General features: G+C 34.9%; 1 protein-coding gene across 4 annotated transcripts in view; it reads right to left on the reverse strand.

The window, feature by feature from the left end:
- Positions 1 to 307: 307 nt before the first annotated feature.
- ATP2B1 (ATPase plasma membrane Ca2+ transporting 1) overlaps positions 308 to 18,294 on the reverse strand; it is a 132,703-nt gene continuing 114,716 nt past the window's right edge. For 2 of the 4 annotated variants that reach the window (XM_027107167.1, XM_027107166.1), the window contains exons 16-21: positions 17,840 to 18,031; positions 17,396 to 17,609; positions 16,716 to 16,927; positions 15,254 to 15,361; positions 13,256 to 13,438; positions 308 to 3,576 (exon numbers count right to left, since the gene is read on the reverse strand). In XM_027107167.1, coding sequence (XP_026962968.1) covers positions 3,265 to 3,576; positions 13,256 to 13,438; positions 15,254 to 15,361; positions 16,716 to 16,927; positions 17,396 to 17,609; positions 17,840 to 18,031 — 1,221 coding nt within the window. In that variant the 3' untranslated portion in view covers positions 308 to 3,264. The remainder of the gene's footprint in view (positions 3,577 to 13,255; positions 13,439 to 15,253; positions 15,362 to 16,715; positions 16,928 to 17,395; positions 17,610 to 17,839; positions 18,032 to 18,294) is intronic. The other 2 variants (XM_027107169.1, XM_027107168.1) reach the window with 1 other exon arrangement.

Genomic DNA, 18,294 nt, shown 5'->3' on the forward strand with positions numbered 1-18,294 from the left:
ATGAAAAAATAAGGTCTTACATTTAATGTGAAAAACTAATCTTTTTTAAAACCCAAACATTATTCTCCCCTGGACTGCAAAAATTATCTCTTGTGCTACAAAGATTGAAGACAGTGGGTAGGAGAGTAGGGACAATACACCCACTTTCATTCTAGGGGCAAGATCATGCATATTAGAACACAGCCATAACATTTCAAGTACATTACAGAATTTTCATCAATTAGGTCTTTAAAATTTCAAGTAGAAAAAAAGAATTCCCAAATATGATGTTCAAATCAATTTAAATATTCAAAAAGTTCAGTCCCCATTCAGAAACAGATAAACAGTATATTTATTAAATGAGTTAAGACAAATAAACTTTACAAATAGACAAATAATAAAAGGCTCAGTGGCTAAAATAGATGGTAAGCATCATTGAAAGAAATCAACACCATCACGGTATCTCAGTTGGCTTACACGTGTAAAAAGAAATTTTCAAAGAGCAATTTCACAGAAATGAAGCCAGTTTTTTTTTTTTTGCTTATAAACAAATCACCATTTCTTGGTTCAAAACTGACATCTGTTATGAAAATTACCATATCACATATTTATAAGATGACAAGGAGTAACTCATCTTCAAAGTGCAAGTAAGTCTATTTACAACCACAAAAAAGGCAATGATGAGGAGAAAAAGATTTTTAAAAAATATACAAAGATTAAAAACATTTGGGATGCAAAATTAAACAATTTTTTGGTTAGAGGATAAAAGAGAAAACGTGATTGAATTACAGATGCTGATTTCAGCTATACATACTATATAATGGGATCCAAGATCTTTAACAGCTTGTTTGCATTTTTTTCCACTTACATAATGCTCTGGAAATTTCTGGTAGAAATTACAGTGTCTCAAAGAGAGAAATACACACTAAGCATGTCTTGCTACTACTTCATGGATGTCAATAAGACCCGTTTATGGATTAGAGTTGGTGTAAAAAGCCATTGCCTTGAGTTGAAAAATGAATACTGTAAAAGCTCAATACAAATCCTCCAAAGCACATGCATTTCTAAATCTTTTGGTAATTACATTCATATTTAAGCATAACCAAAATAAAAAAGAAAACTGAAAACATTTCCCTTTTCTCTATTCCCTATGCCTTGTAGGCTCTCCAGTTGATAGGGTAAATTTTTAGAGCTGAAAGGGTTCTTCAAGATAGTCTAGTCCACCACCCTCATTTAGGGTAAATGATTTCCCCAAGGTCATGCAGCACGTTAATGGCAAAATCAAGACTAGAAACCAGGTCCTGACTCCTAGCCTCGTATGCTTTCCAGCATATCATGCTACCTCTTTTTACAGTATGATTTGCTATAAATACCTGATGAATAATGTACAGTTACAAATGCTGACAGAGCCAATGTTCTTCTAAGTCTTGCAGAGGCTAACTGCAAAGGACTGATGGAGAGAAAAAGATTCTCCCCCACCCACCAAAAATATCAAGCACCATCAACTAAATGTTTCTTTGCTGGGTCAGCACTCTCAGATGTTGTAGTAGTCCTCGTAAACTTTATGTCAGCCTGAGGATTGTATATCTGATGCAATCTGGGCCCTAACACAATGCCAGTTCCTAAAAGGTAAAGACAAGAGGCAAAAAGGGGGAGAAGGTAGACAAAAGAAAAAAAGACTTAAAGACTCCAACTGGCTTACAGATGGGCATTCCAGCATATGGTTAATTATTACATCTAAATATGTATATTTTTAGGACCTTTCCCACCTTTTCACATAATCTCATTTTACCTAATTTGTTATTTGGCCACTTAAGAATGAAAACAAATGTATCAGAGACAATGGTGGTCATTATTTTTTTTAAACTGTGAGACTATTTTAGGCAAACTAAACTCTATGAGGAACATGTCAAACTGCAATGATTTCCTTAATTTGGTTCTGTTAGACCTGCCACCAAGGAATTAAAGGGGGTACTTCATGGGGCTGTTACCATCTTGAAATTTATTCCAATTGTGGTTAAAGAGAACAGACCGATGCACCATATATGTAGAATTGAGTAAAGAAGCTGAAATTTCTTTTTAAAAAAACATCGCTGTGTATTTATTTAATAAAAGGGCATATTTATTTATGTTTACAAACAAGTTTCAAAAACAAAAGGAAAACATGTATGCTTCTACTTATTAACCTTTTTCAAAATGCCAACAGCCCTCATGCTGTATGAAGGTTTCTAAGGATTTATTAGAAAAATCAATACAGTTCACTCACAGCTCACCAAGACATCACTGAACTAACATGTTTAGACAAAAACAAAAAGGACTAAAGTTCTCTTGTAGTTTGATAGTTTGATTTAATTTGATTTGCCTGAAATAACAAAAGCATTTCAAGCATCTTTCATTATGTAGTTGATGTCCTGCATTAAACAATCTACTAAATTCTGAACAAAGGTTATTAGCAAGTTTTCAAAAATTTTAAAAATTAAACAGTTGTTTCAAAACCATTAAGTAGTAAATGTATTTAAGAAACTAATTAGGACAGATGCCATAACTTCATTAGAACACCACTGCTCATGTTTTTTTGTTTTGTTTTGTTTGTTTTTTGTTTTTTTAAACAAAGCATTAGTGTTATCTATTTGGCTATTAGTATTAGCAATTTATCTACAATATTTAACAAGGTAAATTGTAGGCAAAAATTTAGTACAGTTTCAATAGAAACACCCCTCCCCTTTTTTTCCTGAAAATACAGCAGTATTTGAAGGACTAATTTTTCTCTGCATCAGTTATAAGGAAGCTTCCCATCTATGAACAGGAACAAAAAAAGTATCTACAAACCTTGTAAACAGATCTGTATCATTTATAAACATAAATAATCCAAATTATTAACAGCCAACAGCAGAAATTAAAGCATCAATTCAATGATCCAGGGCTCTTTGCTTGCTTGCCCAGCTTTACTCCTCCCTCTCTCCCATCAAGGATTGAGATAAACTAAAGCTTTGCTAATACACTGTTCAGGACCATTCTTAGGTTCTACTGATGATCCACAGGTCAACTTAAGCTGAGTTACTGTTTCTGTCAGTTCATTTCTCCCACCCCCCAAAAAGCACCCTCAGTCTGGCAGAAAGCTTTGCTTTTTTTTTTTTTAAAAAAATAAATCTACATTCGTACAAGTGTGTCTTCTGTTGAAGTCCAAAGACAAGAATACTATCTTGTCCGTCACAATATGTGAAAAGACCCAGTTTCAATTTGTTTCTTTACAATGCAGCTAGTGTGTTAACATTCAGCTTACAATCAGAGTGATGTTTCCAAACTATGTAGTGGGCTTCCTGGGGATGAAGAGGTAGCAGACTTGTTCATTTCTATTGTAAGGTAAATCCCGCTGTCAACAGCATTGTTATTTTTGTTAGGAGAGGGTGGAGGACTGGAGTTACGTTTTGTAGGAGCATCATCTTCAGCATCAGTGTCATCAATAAGGGGGATATGAGGCTCTGAATCTTCTATCCTAAACTCAGGATGTGTCATAAAGTTGTGAATTGAACTTCTTGATTCCGGTTTTTCTAACCCTTCATATAAAGAACTACGAAATGCATTCACCACTCGAATCTGTAAACATCAGAAAACACAGAAAGATTATCAGTACGTCATTAGCTTAATTTAAAAATGGTTCATTTATGAGTTTGAATCCACAAACAGCTAGGTATGAGTGAATCATATTTGCATGTAATGCAGTGGAACTTGCAATACACTGTAAAAAAAAATGAATATTTTAGTAGGACACTACAGACCAACAAAACCACATACTCTAAGAATTAAGAGGTGTAGAGTTCAAAGTAATACTAAGAAAATCTCATTGTCACTGGCTAAGAATTTAATAGCCATTTTATAGGATTTTTTTCCCTAAAAAAACAAAATCAAACAAAACAAACATAAAATTAACCATACACAACTTTAGCTAATTTTTTAAATGAAAAAAATTATAATTTTTGAAAACAATTCAAATAAGTTAAACAAAGTCAAGCACAGAGGGTTACTATTAATCATGCTAGGAATTAGGGTGTCACCGACTATGAAAAAGCCAAGCAAATATAAGCCGAATGTCACAATGAACTCACATCTACCCCACTATGCCCTTAATTAAAAAAAAAAAGACAAAACCCAAATAAATATCTATAAAATGCCATTAAACAGCTATAAATATTTGAGTATATGCCATTTGTCAGTCAAGTGTTAGTGTTTTTCTCTATAATAATAAAACAAATAAATTTACATACTAAACTTCATTGGAAAGAACAGATTTAAAACAAAACAAAAAGCCCTCTGGGATCCTTCTGTGAAAAATTTCCCCAGGAGAAGACACAAAGTCTTCTAGCGTTTTCACCCTTAAACATATAGCTCAACAATTCACCTTCCTTCTCAGAAGTCTGCTGTATGGATGAAGAGAGGTTAACAAATAATTGACTCAAATACATTCCTGCACATACTGACGTTAGGTCTCATTAACCCAGGGTTGTAAATAGTTTAAAAAAAAAAAAAAGACAAAATCCAAATAGCTGAGCATCTAGTATACATCAATTCAAATAGTGTTTGCCTTTGCTTTCTAATGAATCCTGTTTAGCAATGAAGACATCATTTACTCATAGTTAACAGAAGTAACTGATACTGATATTCCAAAAAAAAGATCACTAAAGTCATCTTATAAGTCACTAAATTCACCTCATAAGACAATGGCATTGAAAAAATTAATTTCTTCACAGGGATATTTGAATTTATTTTTTTGAAAATGTAGCAGTTTATGCCTACTTTTTACTGTATATATTTAAGGCATACAAGACTATTTGATATACATCTACACTATGAAATAATCATTACAATCAAGTTAATTAACATATCCACTACCTCACACAGTTATCATTTGTGTGTGTCGAGAACACTTGGGATTGTACCCTCCTAGCAAATTTCAAGTATACAATACAGTATAGTATTGTTACCTGTAGTCACCATGCTATACATTAGATCTCCAGAACTTATTCATCTTGTATAACTGAAATGTTGTACCCTTTGACCAACATCTCCCAATTCCCCCTCCCTCTAGCCCCTGGTAACCACCATTCTACTCTGCTTGTATGAGTCTGACTATTCCAGATCCCCACTTCTAAGAATTTATCCAAAGGAATTGAAATCAAGATCTTGGAGTGATTCCTGCACTCCTATGTTCACTGCTGTCAGTGGCCAGTAGGCACAGAGAATACAAACTGGAGGACCAGCCAGCAAGTCTGGTTAGTGATGAGAGCTGCTCAAGATGACTCTCAAGTTGTTGCTTATTTGACTTGGTTGCTGGTATTGCTAATGGAGCTAGAGAAGCAGTTGAGATGTTTTGTTTTGACCAGTCTGGGTAGAAGGGAGTAGTGAAGAATCAAGGGGAAAATAAAAATCAATTTTTGAAACATGTTAAATTTGGGGAGCTGCAGAACATCCAAGTGAAAATATCCAGAGCTCAGAAGAAAGGTATGGGTTTAAGTTAGAGATTTGGGAGTCGGCAAAGCTCTGGGAGGGGCAGTGTAAAGAGTTATAAGCAGGTGAGTGCAGTGAGTATATTTGTATAAACAATTACACTCACACCTGTGGCAGGTGAAATTAGATCCCTTTTTACCAAAGCTTTCCAATTTTGCTAAGATTTTTTTTCCTATCTAACAAAATGTATTAAGTTACCCTAGAACATCGAAGCTTGAAAGGATATTCGAGATAGTTTATTTCAACCACTTTACAAATAATGAAACTGAGCAACTAAGGACAGGTGGCTGCCTTACTGGGTCACTACAAATTAGTGCCAGAATGTCTTAGAACCAAGCTTTCTGTACTCCCAGCTCCAGGTTCTTTCAAGTCAATAAAAGAAGAGAACATATGGACATCAGCTTTATAAGTAACTTCAGTAGAATAAGATACTTCCTAAGATTTAGGTCAGCACATTACAAGGACAGCTTAGAAATGCTGCAAAGCAATACAATTTTCAATAGACAGTTCTCACATTAGGCACACACAATAACAACTAGATTAACTAGGGGCCACGGAGCCAGATTTGCTTTACTTTCTACTCATAAATAAGAAAGCACTCTCGATCTAAGGCGTGACACTGACCTAGTTTATACTTGCCCTCATCTGTTACCTTCTGTAGGTAAAATTCTCACAGTACTGTAGTAATTCTGAGTAATTAAAAAGTGCCAACTGTGTGCATTATACTGTAGGTAGACAGAAAACTATTTTAATACCACAAAGAAATCAGTTTAAGCAGAAAATGATTACCCATCTTTGACAATCCAACCCTTATTGTTTACCTAGTCCTTTAACTCAATTCTTTTAATAGCTATTAAGACCTACTATGCACAAAACTATAGCTCCTAAAATTATAAGAATTAAGAAAAATTCAACAATCCCTATGTCAAGAAAATTTTTTAAACAGTAAATTATTGAGGAAAAAAATCAGAGGCATGAATGAGGCACATATGGCAAACAAAAAATTGAAATGATTATTATGATCATAAAGTAATTTTAGGAAACTGAATATGTAAGCGTTACATTAAACTTTAAGTAACAAATCAAATTAAGATCATGTACCCTGCTAAACCACCCATTTTCTTAAATATAATCCTAACTTTTGATAGTAGAAAATATTACTGCCCAAAACACTGTATGTAAGGAGATGGCTTTAAACTATGAGGCTACTTAATCAGTAGCTGATATATCTTACCTTCTACAACAGACTGCCCATTTCTGAAATTTGTATTCATCACTACCTTTATTATGTGCACCATAAAGAATTTCAATGGTAAAGTAAAAGATACTGTGCAACAGGGAATAATATTCGAGGTTGCTTTTCAAAGCTGTGTACTTGCATATCAAATTTTCTCAAAGTGAGACTCACCTGTGTAATATATAATGTTAATTACCTGGAATGGGGTTGGAAAACATTTTCTGTAAAGGGCCAAATAGCAAGTATTTTAGGTTTAGTGAGCCATACGGTCCCTGATGCAGCTACTCAACTCTGCCTTTGTAGTGTAAAACTACCAGACAGTAATTAAATGAATGAGCATGGCTATGTTCCAATTAAAAACAGGCAACAGGCCAGATATGGCCCATAGGCTATGGTTTGCCAATCATTTATCTGGAAGTCCAAATTTTCTCTCAATTTCTCCTTTCCAGGAAGGCGTAACTATTGATCTAGCAAAAGAATTTACTAACCGTGAAGACTGATATTAGAAGGATACACTTTATAAAGAAAAACTATAGAAAGTTTCCTCTTCAGATTTTTAGAAGATCTGACTAATAAGTGAGGAAAAAAAGATGCCCTCTCCAGAGATGTTACAAGCCTAGTATATGACAAAGTTGAAATGGATTATAATTTCTTCATTTAGCACAGTAAAGACTCCAGATGAGTCTTTGAGGATAGTGGGGGAGGGGGAGGGACAAATTAGGAGTTTGGGATTAACATATACACACAGCTATATATAAAACAGAAAACCATGAGGACCTACTGTATACCACAGGGAACCCTATTCAATATCTTATACTAACCTATAATGGAAAAGAATCTGAAAAAGAATACATATATGTATAACTGAATCACTTTGCTGTACACTTGAAGTTAACACAACATTGTAAATTAACTATACTTCAGTAAAAAAAAAAAGGTAAAAAAAAAAAGAATCAAAGAAGTCTGACAAACACAGATATTTCTAAGATTATTCTATATTAGGGCAGGAAACCAGTGAGGAATTTAACCTTTCATTAAATGTATTAACACCATTACCCTCACTACATGTGCCCAGCAACTCACAGGTTTCATATATAGTTGTGCATCAGAAAAGAGCACAGAGCACATCACCTGAAGCAGGTGTGGGTGGCTATGTCTTCAGAGTTTGTGCTTGATTTGATATTTAATATAAAGCCTGGAATACAATTATACAGAGAAATACAATAAATATGATACACCTAAGGTCATGTGATACCACTCCAAGTGAAAGAAGTCAATTACTTAAAATTTTCTGAAGTAAAAATAAACAGAATATATACCACCTAGGAGATAAACTTGTCAAAAAAAGTTTAACATAAAGCTAATCAAGAGGAAACAACCAAATCCAGAATGCAGGACACTTTATAAGACAATTTGCCTAGATTTTTTAAAAAAGTCAATGTTACCAAAATTAAAGGTAGAGAAAATGGATCCAGGTTAAAGGAAACTGAAGAGTCATAAACACATGTTATTGAATGTCTTTCCTTCGATCCTGGATGAAAAAAGCTATAAAGGACATTTTGCGGGCAACTGGAGAAATCTGAATATGGACTGTATATTAGATAAAATGGTATCAAAGACAGATTTCTTGGATGTGATTATACAGCATGATTATATAGGAGAGCACATACTGAAGTATTTAGAGATATCTGGCATTTATGATATCTGCTACTTACTTTCAAATGGCTCAAAAAAAGTATATATTAATATTATATAGATAAAGTAGACATCACAAAATATTAGGAAGTGGTAAATCCAGGTGAAGATTATTCATATATTAATCTTTCAACTTGTCTGTCAGTTTGAAATTTTTCAAATTTAAAGTTTTGAGGGGAGGGATTAAGTCTCAGTTTGGCTCCTTCTTGTGGGATATAAACAGATGTTTACTTTCCATTCTAGCCCCATCAACTCCTTACTTTCCATTACTCCTTTAGTATCAAACTATGTCAGTTGAGGTCTGCTTTCCCCAGTCGACAAATTCTGTCAGGTCAGCTTGGGAATCATTTCCTTTCGGTAATTTTTCCTGACTTCTCAGGGTGGGTTAAGGACCCTGTTATAATATTCTCTGTTTCATCACCATGTAGAAATCCCCAACTCCTTGTTTACTTCCCTTACTAGATGACAAGATCTGGAGGTTCTAGCAGCCTTGGCATATAGTAGGCCTTCCACTGTTTATGAAATACAGCTAAATGAACACTAATAGTAGGAGATGAAGGGATGAGTGGTAATATGTCCTCGAAAGCCAGGAATAATGTGAAATCCATAGGAGGGAGGCATGCAACTGACATCAGCCATCCCAGGAGTAAGGCCAGGCAATTTGCATACACCATTTCATTCAGGTAGGTAGTACCACAGTAATTTCTAAAAGGAAGATTCCTATCTGTCCACGTATGTAAATTTAACATCCTGTCTAAATGTTACAGGGTCAGTTTGTCTTTACAGCACTTGTCTGCTCTTTGCTCTACATCATGTTGGCTCTGCTTATTAGCCATGGACAAGTCATTTAAACTCCAAGTCAGTTTTCACACCTATAAAATGGGGATAGTTCCTGTTCTGCCTGTTTTGCAACACTGTCAAAAATAACAAATGAAAATTACTTAAGCAAAGAGTGAACAGATAGGCTCTGCGTAAACAGCATTGTTTTCTCCCCTCAATTCATCCTCTCCCCAGCTTCCCAAGGTTCCTCTAATCCTTAATTGGCTAAAGACCAAATGGAAAAGATAGGTTTCTGGCCAAATCAGGTATCTTAGCTGACTTCAAGGGTAGGCATGAGGAATGGGTGGGTTTGTATCTTTAATGCCTCTAATATACTAAGAATCCACCATGTACTCAAGACACTAATTCAGAGTAAGAACGATATAGGTTATAAGACTTCTGGAGAGTTTACTAAAAACCTTTTACTAAAAGTCATTTACTAAAAACCTGAAAGAAAATCTGTCATTCTAGTCAATTAATGAAAATTATGACTTATAATAATTAATCAGTATAAATCACATGATCATCTTTCAACAGATGCAGAAAAGCACTTGATAAAATTCAACATCCATTTATGATAAAAGCTCTTAACAAAACAGGTACAGAGGGAACATACCTCAACATAATGAAGGGACAAACCCAGAGCTAACATCATACTTAACAGCAAAAAGCTGAAAGCTTTTCCTCTAAGGTCAGGAACAAGACAAGGATGTTCACTCTTGTCACTTTTACTCAACATAGTACTGGAAGTCTTAACTAGAGCAATTAGGCAAGAAAAAGAAACAAAAGGCATCCAAATTGGAAAGGAAGACATAAACCTGTCACTGTCTGCAGATATTATATATAGAAAACCCTAAACACTCCATCAAAAAACTGTCAGAACTAATAAACGAATTCAGTAAAGTTGCAAGATACAAAATCAATATGCAAAAACCTGTTATATTTCTTTACACTAATAACCTATTTGAAAGGGAAATTAAGAAAATGATCCCAGACTTCCCTGGTGGCACAGTGGTTAAGAATCCGCCTGCCAGTGCAGGGGACACAGGTTCAAGCCCTGGGCAGGGAAGATCCCACATGCTGAGGAACAACGAAGCCCGTGTGCCACAACTACTGAGCATGCGCTCTAGAGCCCACGAGCCACAACTACTGAGCCCACGTGCCACAACAACTGAAGCCCGCACGCCTAGAGGTCAAGCTCCGCAACGAGAAGCCACCGCAATGAGAAGCCAGTGCACCGCAAGGAAAAGTAGCCCCCGCTCACTGCAACTAGAGAAAAGCCCATGCGCAGCAACGAAGACCCAGTGCAGCCAAAAATAAATAAATTAAAAAAAAAAGAAAACAATCTCATTTACAACTGTATCAAAAAAATAATAAAATATCTAAGAATAAATTTAACCAAGGAGGTGAAAGACCTGTATATCGAAAACTACAAGACATTAATGAAAGAAACTAAAGATGACACAAATAAATGAAAAGATACTCCATGTTCACAGATTGGAAGAATTCATATTGTTAAAATGCCCACATTACCCAAAGTAACACAGATTCAATGAAATCCCTATCAAAATTCCAATGGCATTTTTCACAGAAATAGAACAAACAATCCTAAAATTTGTATGGAACCACAAAAGACCCAAATAGTCAAGGCAATCTTGAGAAACAGGAGCAAAGCTGGAGGCTCCCTGATTTCAACTATATTACAAAGATATAGTAATTAAAACTGTATGGTACTGGTATGAGTTTGCATAAAAATGGACATATAGATCAACGGAACAGAACAGAGACCCTAGAAATAAACTCATGCACATATAGTCAACTAATTGACAATAAAGGAGTCAAGAATATACAATGGGGAAAGACAGTCTCTTCAATAGGTGGTGTTAGGAAAATTGGACAGCCACGTGCAAAAGAATGAAACCGTACCACTATTATCTCACACCACACAAAAATGAACTCAGAATTGATTATAAAGACTTTAACGTTAGACCTGAAACCATAAAACTCCTAGAAAAAAAACATAGATGGTAAGTAAGCTCCTTGACATAGGATGATGATTTTTTGAATCTGACACCAAAAGCAAGAAAAGCAAAATTAAACAAGTGAGATTACATCAAACTAAAAAGCTTCTACACATTAGAGAAAACTATGAACAAAATGAAAAGGCAACCTACAGAATGGGATAAAATATTAGCAAATCATATATCTGATATAGGGCCAATATCCAAAATATACAAAAAACCTGTACAACTCGATAGCAAGAAAACCAAACAATCCAATTAAAATACGGTCAAAAGATCCAAACAGACATTTTTCTAAAAACTATCTACAAATGGCCAATAGGTATATGAGAAGATGCTCAATATCACTAATCATCAGGGAAATGCAAATCAAAACCCACAATGAGGTATTACCTCACATCTGATAGAATGAAACAGAAACAACCTTAGTGTCCACTGATGAATGGATACATATGGTATACACACACACACACACACACAGAGGAACATTATTTAACCATAAAAAAGGAAATTTTGATATTTGTGAAAACACAGATGAACCCTGAAGGCATTATTATCCTGAGTGAAATAAGTCAGAGAAAGACAAATACCGTATGATCTCTCTTATATGTGGAATCTAAAAAAAAGTGAAACCCAAACCAAGCTCATAGATACAAAAAACAAATTGGTTGCTGTAAGAGGTGGGAGCTGGCCAGTGGTGTGAGAAATGAGTAAACTTAAAAAAAAAAACAAAACTGAAAAAAAATTAAAAGAAATGCACTTTCCCTACTTCTTTGGAAAACTTAATAGAACATTTTCTTATCTAGGAAGCAATTCTAAATTAAATTGATTATATAAATGAAAAAACCCACATACATACCAAAGAACTCTGAAGCTTATACAGGGATGCACTCTCAAAACAAAACAAAATAAATTAAAAATTCACAGCAAGGCCACAAAGTCCAAGCTAAGAAGGCAAACACCTGGCTATATGCTCAGAACTTTTCTTCAGGGTACTAACTTACTTTACAAACTGAAAAAGATACAAGTCAGAATGCTTAAGTCCATTTTTAGCTTTAAGAATGCAATTTCTTGGTTCTGTTAGATCAGTTTCAAATCACATGCTTTTGGGAATCATGCAGTATGGAACATGTTGAAAGGCATATACTCAAAAATTTATAGTCGTTTCACAAATTCTAAGCTACAATTTTATTCCCCATATTAACTATCAGAGTTAGCATAGAGACAAGCTCACAGATTTCATGTCTGATCTTTGGTTGCAATTGTTCCACCTGTTATCTAACCCTCTAAGAAATAAAACAATCACAACGACAACACTTTGAGGTCTCAATCCACTTTACGAAAAGAAAGCTTTATGAAAAGCCTGAACAATGAATTTAAACATTAAGGAGAAAATGAGAAACGTTAGGTGTGTGAAGTAGGAAATGTTAATTTCATGCACTTAGGAACACACACTCACACCCCACAGTAGTAGAAGCAGTAGAAGAGGAAAACACTACATGTGTAGGGGTAGAAATATTTGTTACATCATGATGCTGGCTGGCGATGGAGGGTTGCCGCCTTAGAGCCCCCTGAATGGAACTTCCACTCTGGAAAGCATTCACTACATCCATCTGCAAGGAATCAGAGATTGTGACAGCTTGCTCAGCAAGAGAGAGAGAGAACAAGAGAAAGGACCATTCCATCTATCAACATATAAAAAGTAAAGAAAAAGGCACTTTTTACAGAGCAGATAAATAGGCAAGAGTAGCATTTGGAGATGAAGTGGGGGGAAAAAAGCTAGGAAAAAAGGAGCTTGGGGCATATAGACACATTCTTTCATGGTCAGTTAAAACTTTCACCCATTCCAGGCACCAGTACTATTTTTCAAAAGAATAAGTTTTGTGGGTTGGGGAGGCTGGAAAGGAAGCAAAGGAGCACATTCAAACCTCCTCCCCAGGCCCGAAAGCCCTGGGGTCCCGTTCCCATCGTCTCTCCTACCTCTCCACCAGACCCATACCTGCGTTTGGATTCTGTTCAGACCTCTAAACCACAAGATCTGGCCACGCCGTAACTCCCGCTCAGCGTGATCAATCTCTTCCACGTCCTCTGCTAACTCCTCCTCAGGTATTTCTTCCTTTTGTGTTCCATGACCAGCTTCTTTTAGGAATTTTAAACGGCTAGTTGGAATTGTTGAAATAAGCTACAACACAGGGGAAAGAACTCAGAAACAAATCATATCAAACTACAATTAAACCGATCAACTTTAATACAAAAAAGGTATGGAAAGTTACAAGGATAGCCAACTATCTTTACCAATGAAGCAATGAGATCCTGTCCATCAGAGGCTTTCTTTCTCAGAACAAAAAATATCCTTCTCTTAGCTACACAAAAGATTTAAGTTTGAAGGCTAAAAAGTTTTCCTGAATGGAAATAACCTGATTACATTTTCATATTTTATTTAGGACATTCAAGACAGTAAATTATACAACCATGCTTTGATATATACATATTTCCTTAAACTCACATTAATGATATTTATTTCAAAAAAAAATGAAAATAGGTGATCTTATATGATGGAAAAGAAGTTTACATTTCATTAGTGCTTTAAGAATTCAATGAGAAAAAACATACCAAAATTCAGAAAATCTTCAAGGCTGAGCTGAAAATAGCTTTTGTTTATTGAATGTATTTATTTTCATAAAGTACAACTATTTAAAATTGGATTAATACTGATTGAGAATGACACGAAACAAGAACAGATGCTCGAGAAGACAATAAAAAAATACCAAAATACCAATATGTATTAACTTATAGGTGTTCACAGCCATTCCTTAAGGAAGCTGGGAGAAACAGGCATGCAGTCAGAATCAGAACTGCTCAGAGAACTTCTAGTCCAACCAACTCATTTTAGAGATGAAACAGGTTCAGAGACACTGGAAGTGACTTGTTCATGGAGTGACTAAGACCCTAGCTTTCCTGACCAACAAAATCAGTGCTTTCTACCATCGCACACTTAAAATCAATAGACGACGTCAACCAAGGACAGTAACTGATGCCTGTTAGGCGTGTACACTGTACTGAATTTCCTCTTCCTGAAATTTGCCAGATTTGGGGGGAGGTTGTAGGGTTCGGTTTTGCCTGTGAGGGAACATTATGAAGTAACTAGAATGGTAATAATAATAATAAAAAAACTGTGGGCCCAGTACGGATCCTGCTTAAAAGAAGATCTCAATGAAAGAGGCTTTATAATGAGTAAGAAGAGAAAGCTCAGAACCTAGAAACACAATTAAGAAAAAGGTGAGATAAAAGGCACATAAAGACTGAGTTAAGGTTAAGTACAATCTGAATATTCAGTCTGACTGACTTGCAAAATGACAGTAAATTAGCTCACACCAGTTACACACCATAACATAGGCTGGTTTTCATTTATGAAAATGTTGGTACAGATTTTCTATCAGTTTTATAGTGATGGTAATGGATTTAAAATGAACAGCACACACACCGTTACCACTTATCTTTAAAAAAATAATGACATATATCTGCAAGTCAGCTATCCATAGTGAAGATTAAGGATATCTAATTTTTCAGGCATTGTATTTTATACATACACTGTTGAAGCCATTTGATCCAAATAATCTAAAATGTCATTTTGTGGCCTATTTTTCCAGACACCAGTATTTTTATTGAAACATTCTTCACATCAACTGAGACTCAAGATTTTTCCAATGCTACATTTTTATTAAATTACATAACAAAATGATAAAAAATCTAAAGTATATATTTTTATTAAAATATTAAATCTGAAAATGCAAAAGTAGGTCATAGAGCAAAAGATACAGATATTAGCATTCTAACCAGTTATAAATGCATCAACTTAGTTGTAAAACTTGTTCTAAAAAACAGAATGAAAACTACTTAGAATCAAGTTATAGAACTGATTAAAGAATATACACACTAGAAATTTTTTTTTAAAAATCACTGTAGGTTTGAACAAAAAATGATGAGATTTTTTTACCTGGCCCCAGAGTAACGTTCCCATTCCTAGGAATATTGACCATAGCCACTGTTCTATTGAAAGTTCTGAACAACTGAAAGGTTTTCCACCAAACTGCACAATTAATATCTAGAGGAATAATCAAGAATAAATTTATTTAGTGAAGTTGTTGACTTATACTCTGGCCCATGCTCCTTATCTCATTGTGGACTTGTAATGAACAGACCAGTAGCTGGTCCACAGACCACACTTTGAGTAGCACGAAGGCATTGAAGAATGATACCCTACATCAACTGTTTTGGGTATATCAACCTATGCGAGGAACTAAGTTTTATCAGACTTGCTTGATAGACAGGCAGTTACATTTTTGCAATCCCCATATATTAAAAACAGATAAAATAAACCTAACTTTAATAGTAAGTAAAAACTAAAATTTTAGCGTGTCATGAACAATGAATTTTTTATAAAATACTTCCAGAAACTACACAACAAGTAAGCAACACTTCCCCTAAAGTTTATAGAAGCTGAAAGCTAAAACAGAAACAGTCTGCACAGAAATAATTAAGTCTAGGGTTTTGGTTTTGGTATCCACAGTACACAAGGTATAGACTGAATAAACTTCAAAATTCTTAGATCTTCATTTTGAAACTAGCATCATCCTTAAAAGCTCACCTTTTAAGTTTAAATCTTACTGTGTTTACTGACCTCCTGGTGTGATCAAGCACCGTTCACTTACCTGCTTTGATTCCAGATTCTGCTATTAACAACCATTTACACAGAGGAGTACCATAGAATCCAAGATGACATAAAAACATAGGTACAGTATATAATTATGTAAAATTTACCATATGTAAAGTGATGCTTAGTTTTGTCCTTAGAATGACCTTTATAAAAATGGGAAAATTCGGTCCTTTCTATTTCATCTCAACCCCACTTCTCACACCCATTCTCCCACTCCTCTTCTACCTTGTTTTGACAATATTACAAAATGGAAAACTGGCACATACCAAGTCTGGATGAGACCATTCAGAATCACATGGATTTTAAAATATGCATCTCAAAACCTTTTATTTTTTAATAATGAACTCAACTGTACAAATACAACTACTATTAGTTGCTAGAAGCAATTAAGGGATCACTCTAGCTGGACTAAAAAGTGGTTGACTATAAGACTGGCCTTGAATAATATAAAAATTACAACAGTTTTCATAATAACAATGTAGAATAATCAGAATCACAGTGAGTGTGAAGTATCACAGCCACAGAACCAGTAGTGCAATTAAAGTAGTATTAGTTTAATGTACTCATTCACATGTAGAATTTCAGGATGGGGCAAATTTTCACTCGAGTTCTTTTGATGTCATCAAGGCAATACACAGAAGGCCCACACATTGCAGTCAAGTAATTTCTGGAACAAGCCACCTGTTCACCTAAGATCTCCACATAATAATCATATTTGAAACTATCGTTTACAATTACCCACCTGTACCACAAATGTGCCTAAAACAATTGTGCAGAAGATGGCATTATTAAAGATTCCTTCAAACACATTTCTTTCACCATGAATTTTCCGAGCATTTATTTCGTTGAAAAGTTGCATCAGTACAAAGGTATTAAAAACAATAGTATAATGTTCCGATGGAGGAGCATGCAAAGGAGCATTTCTTCCACTATCAATATCGAAAAACTTTTCTCCTGAAAGAATGAGAAATTACCATTTTGTAATTATCATACAAAATAATTTAACATTTCAAGGAAGTATGCAATAAAACCTAGTCAGACCTTTCTTGGCTCTCACAAACGGCAGCACAGAAAGAGCTGGAAGGGACCTGGGATTCTATAGTACAACCCTCTTTTATTTTATACAGGGGGAAACGGAAGCCCCCAAAACTATGGTGACATGTTCAGGATCACATATCTAAGTTAGTGGTAAAGCCAAGGACAAGAAATTAGGACTCTTTTTACTCCCCCTACTGCCCCAATCTATCACACTGCCTCTCAAAATGTACTAAGGATCCACTGATCAACAGAAGAAATTAAAGATAAATGGGGAGTCAGAAAGAAAATAACTTCTGTTCTTGAAAAATTTGTAACATTAAAACCATCTGGGATATTAGCTTGGAACAGAAACAACTGAAACTTTATCAGGCATTAAATTCTTACCAGCAAACAAGAGTGTAAAGACTACTACAAGCTGATAGAATGCATGACCCAAAATATTCTTCATCATTGTGCGTGAGATGAGAGGCTTATTTCTACCATAAGGTTTCCGAAGCAGGAGAGACTCAGTGGGGGGTTCAGTTGCCAGAGCCAGGGAAGCGAGAGTATCCATTATGAGATTTACCCACAGCATCTGCACAGCCTTAAGCGGTGAATCCTAGAAAGGACAGGTTTCTTAATAGACATTTACAACTATTCAAGGACTCCGCAATTCTCAGGAAGCCGTTTCTATTTAAAAACTTAACAGAACAGGATAACATTTTTATATTAATTAACCTGAAGTACTAAGCTTCAACTTATTTAAATATTTAAGTACTTTAAAAAGGCAGGTTATGCATATCTTTGCTCTAAAATAAACAAGTTTTAATGGATAAATTGTCAACCTACTTGAGTAATACAGGCGCCCGTGAAAGCAACAATCACTGCTACTACATTAACAGTAAGCTGGAACTGAAGGAATTTTGAGATGCTATCATAGACATTTCGGCCCCACATAACTGCTTTAACAATGCTTGTAAAGTTGTCGTCTGTGAGAATAATATCAGATGCTTCTTTAGCTACGTCAGTTCCAGCGATACCCTATTAAAGAAAATTTCTGTGAATTAGACTGAATGTTTAAAATATAACCTTTAAATATTTGAAAGGACAGTATATATTTTATAAACAAAAATTTACCATTATACTTAATAATTACTGACTTAAATTTACCGTAAAAGGGGGTAATATAATTAGTCTAAGATATTGTACTATCTCTCAGAAAGACATTCTATCTCAGCAGAAATCGAACATAATGAACGAGGCACTGACAATAATGTTCAAATTGAGTTTAAAAAACCAAAAAG

Source organism: Aethalodelphis obliquidens, unplaced genomic scaffold (assembly GCF_003676395.1).
Source record: "Aethalodelphis obliquidens isolate GAN/ISIS:26980383/991018 unplaced genomic scaffold, ASM367639v1 scaffold8, whole genome shotgun sequence".
In the NCBI taxonomy this organism is placed as follows: domain Eukaryota; kingdom Metazoa; phylum Chordata; class Mammalia; order Artiodactyla; family Delphinidae; genus Aethalodelphis; species Aethalodelphis obliquidens.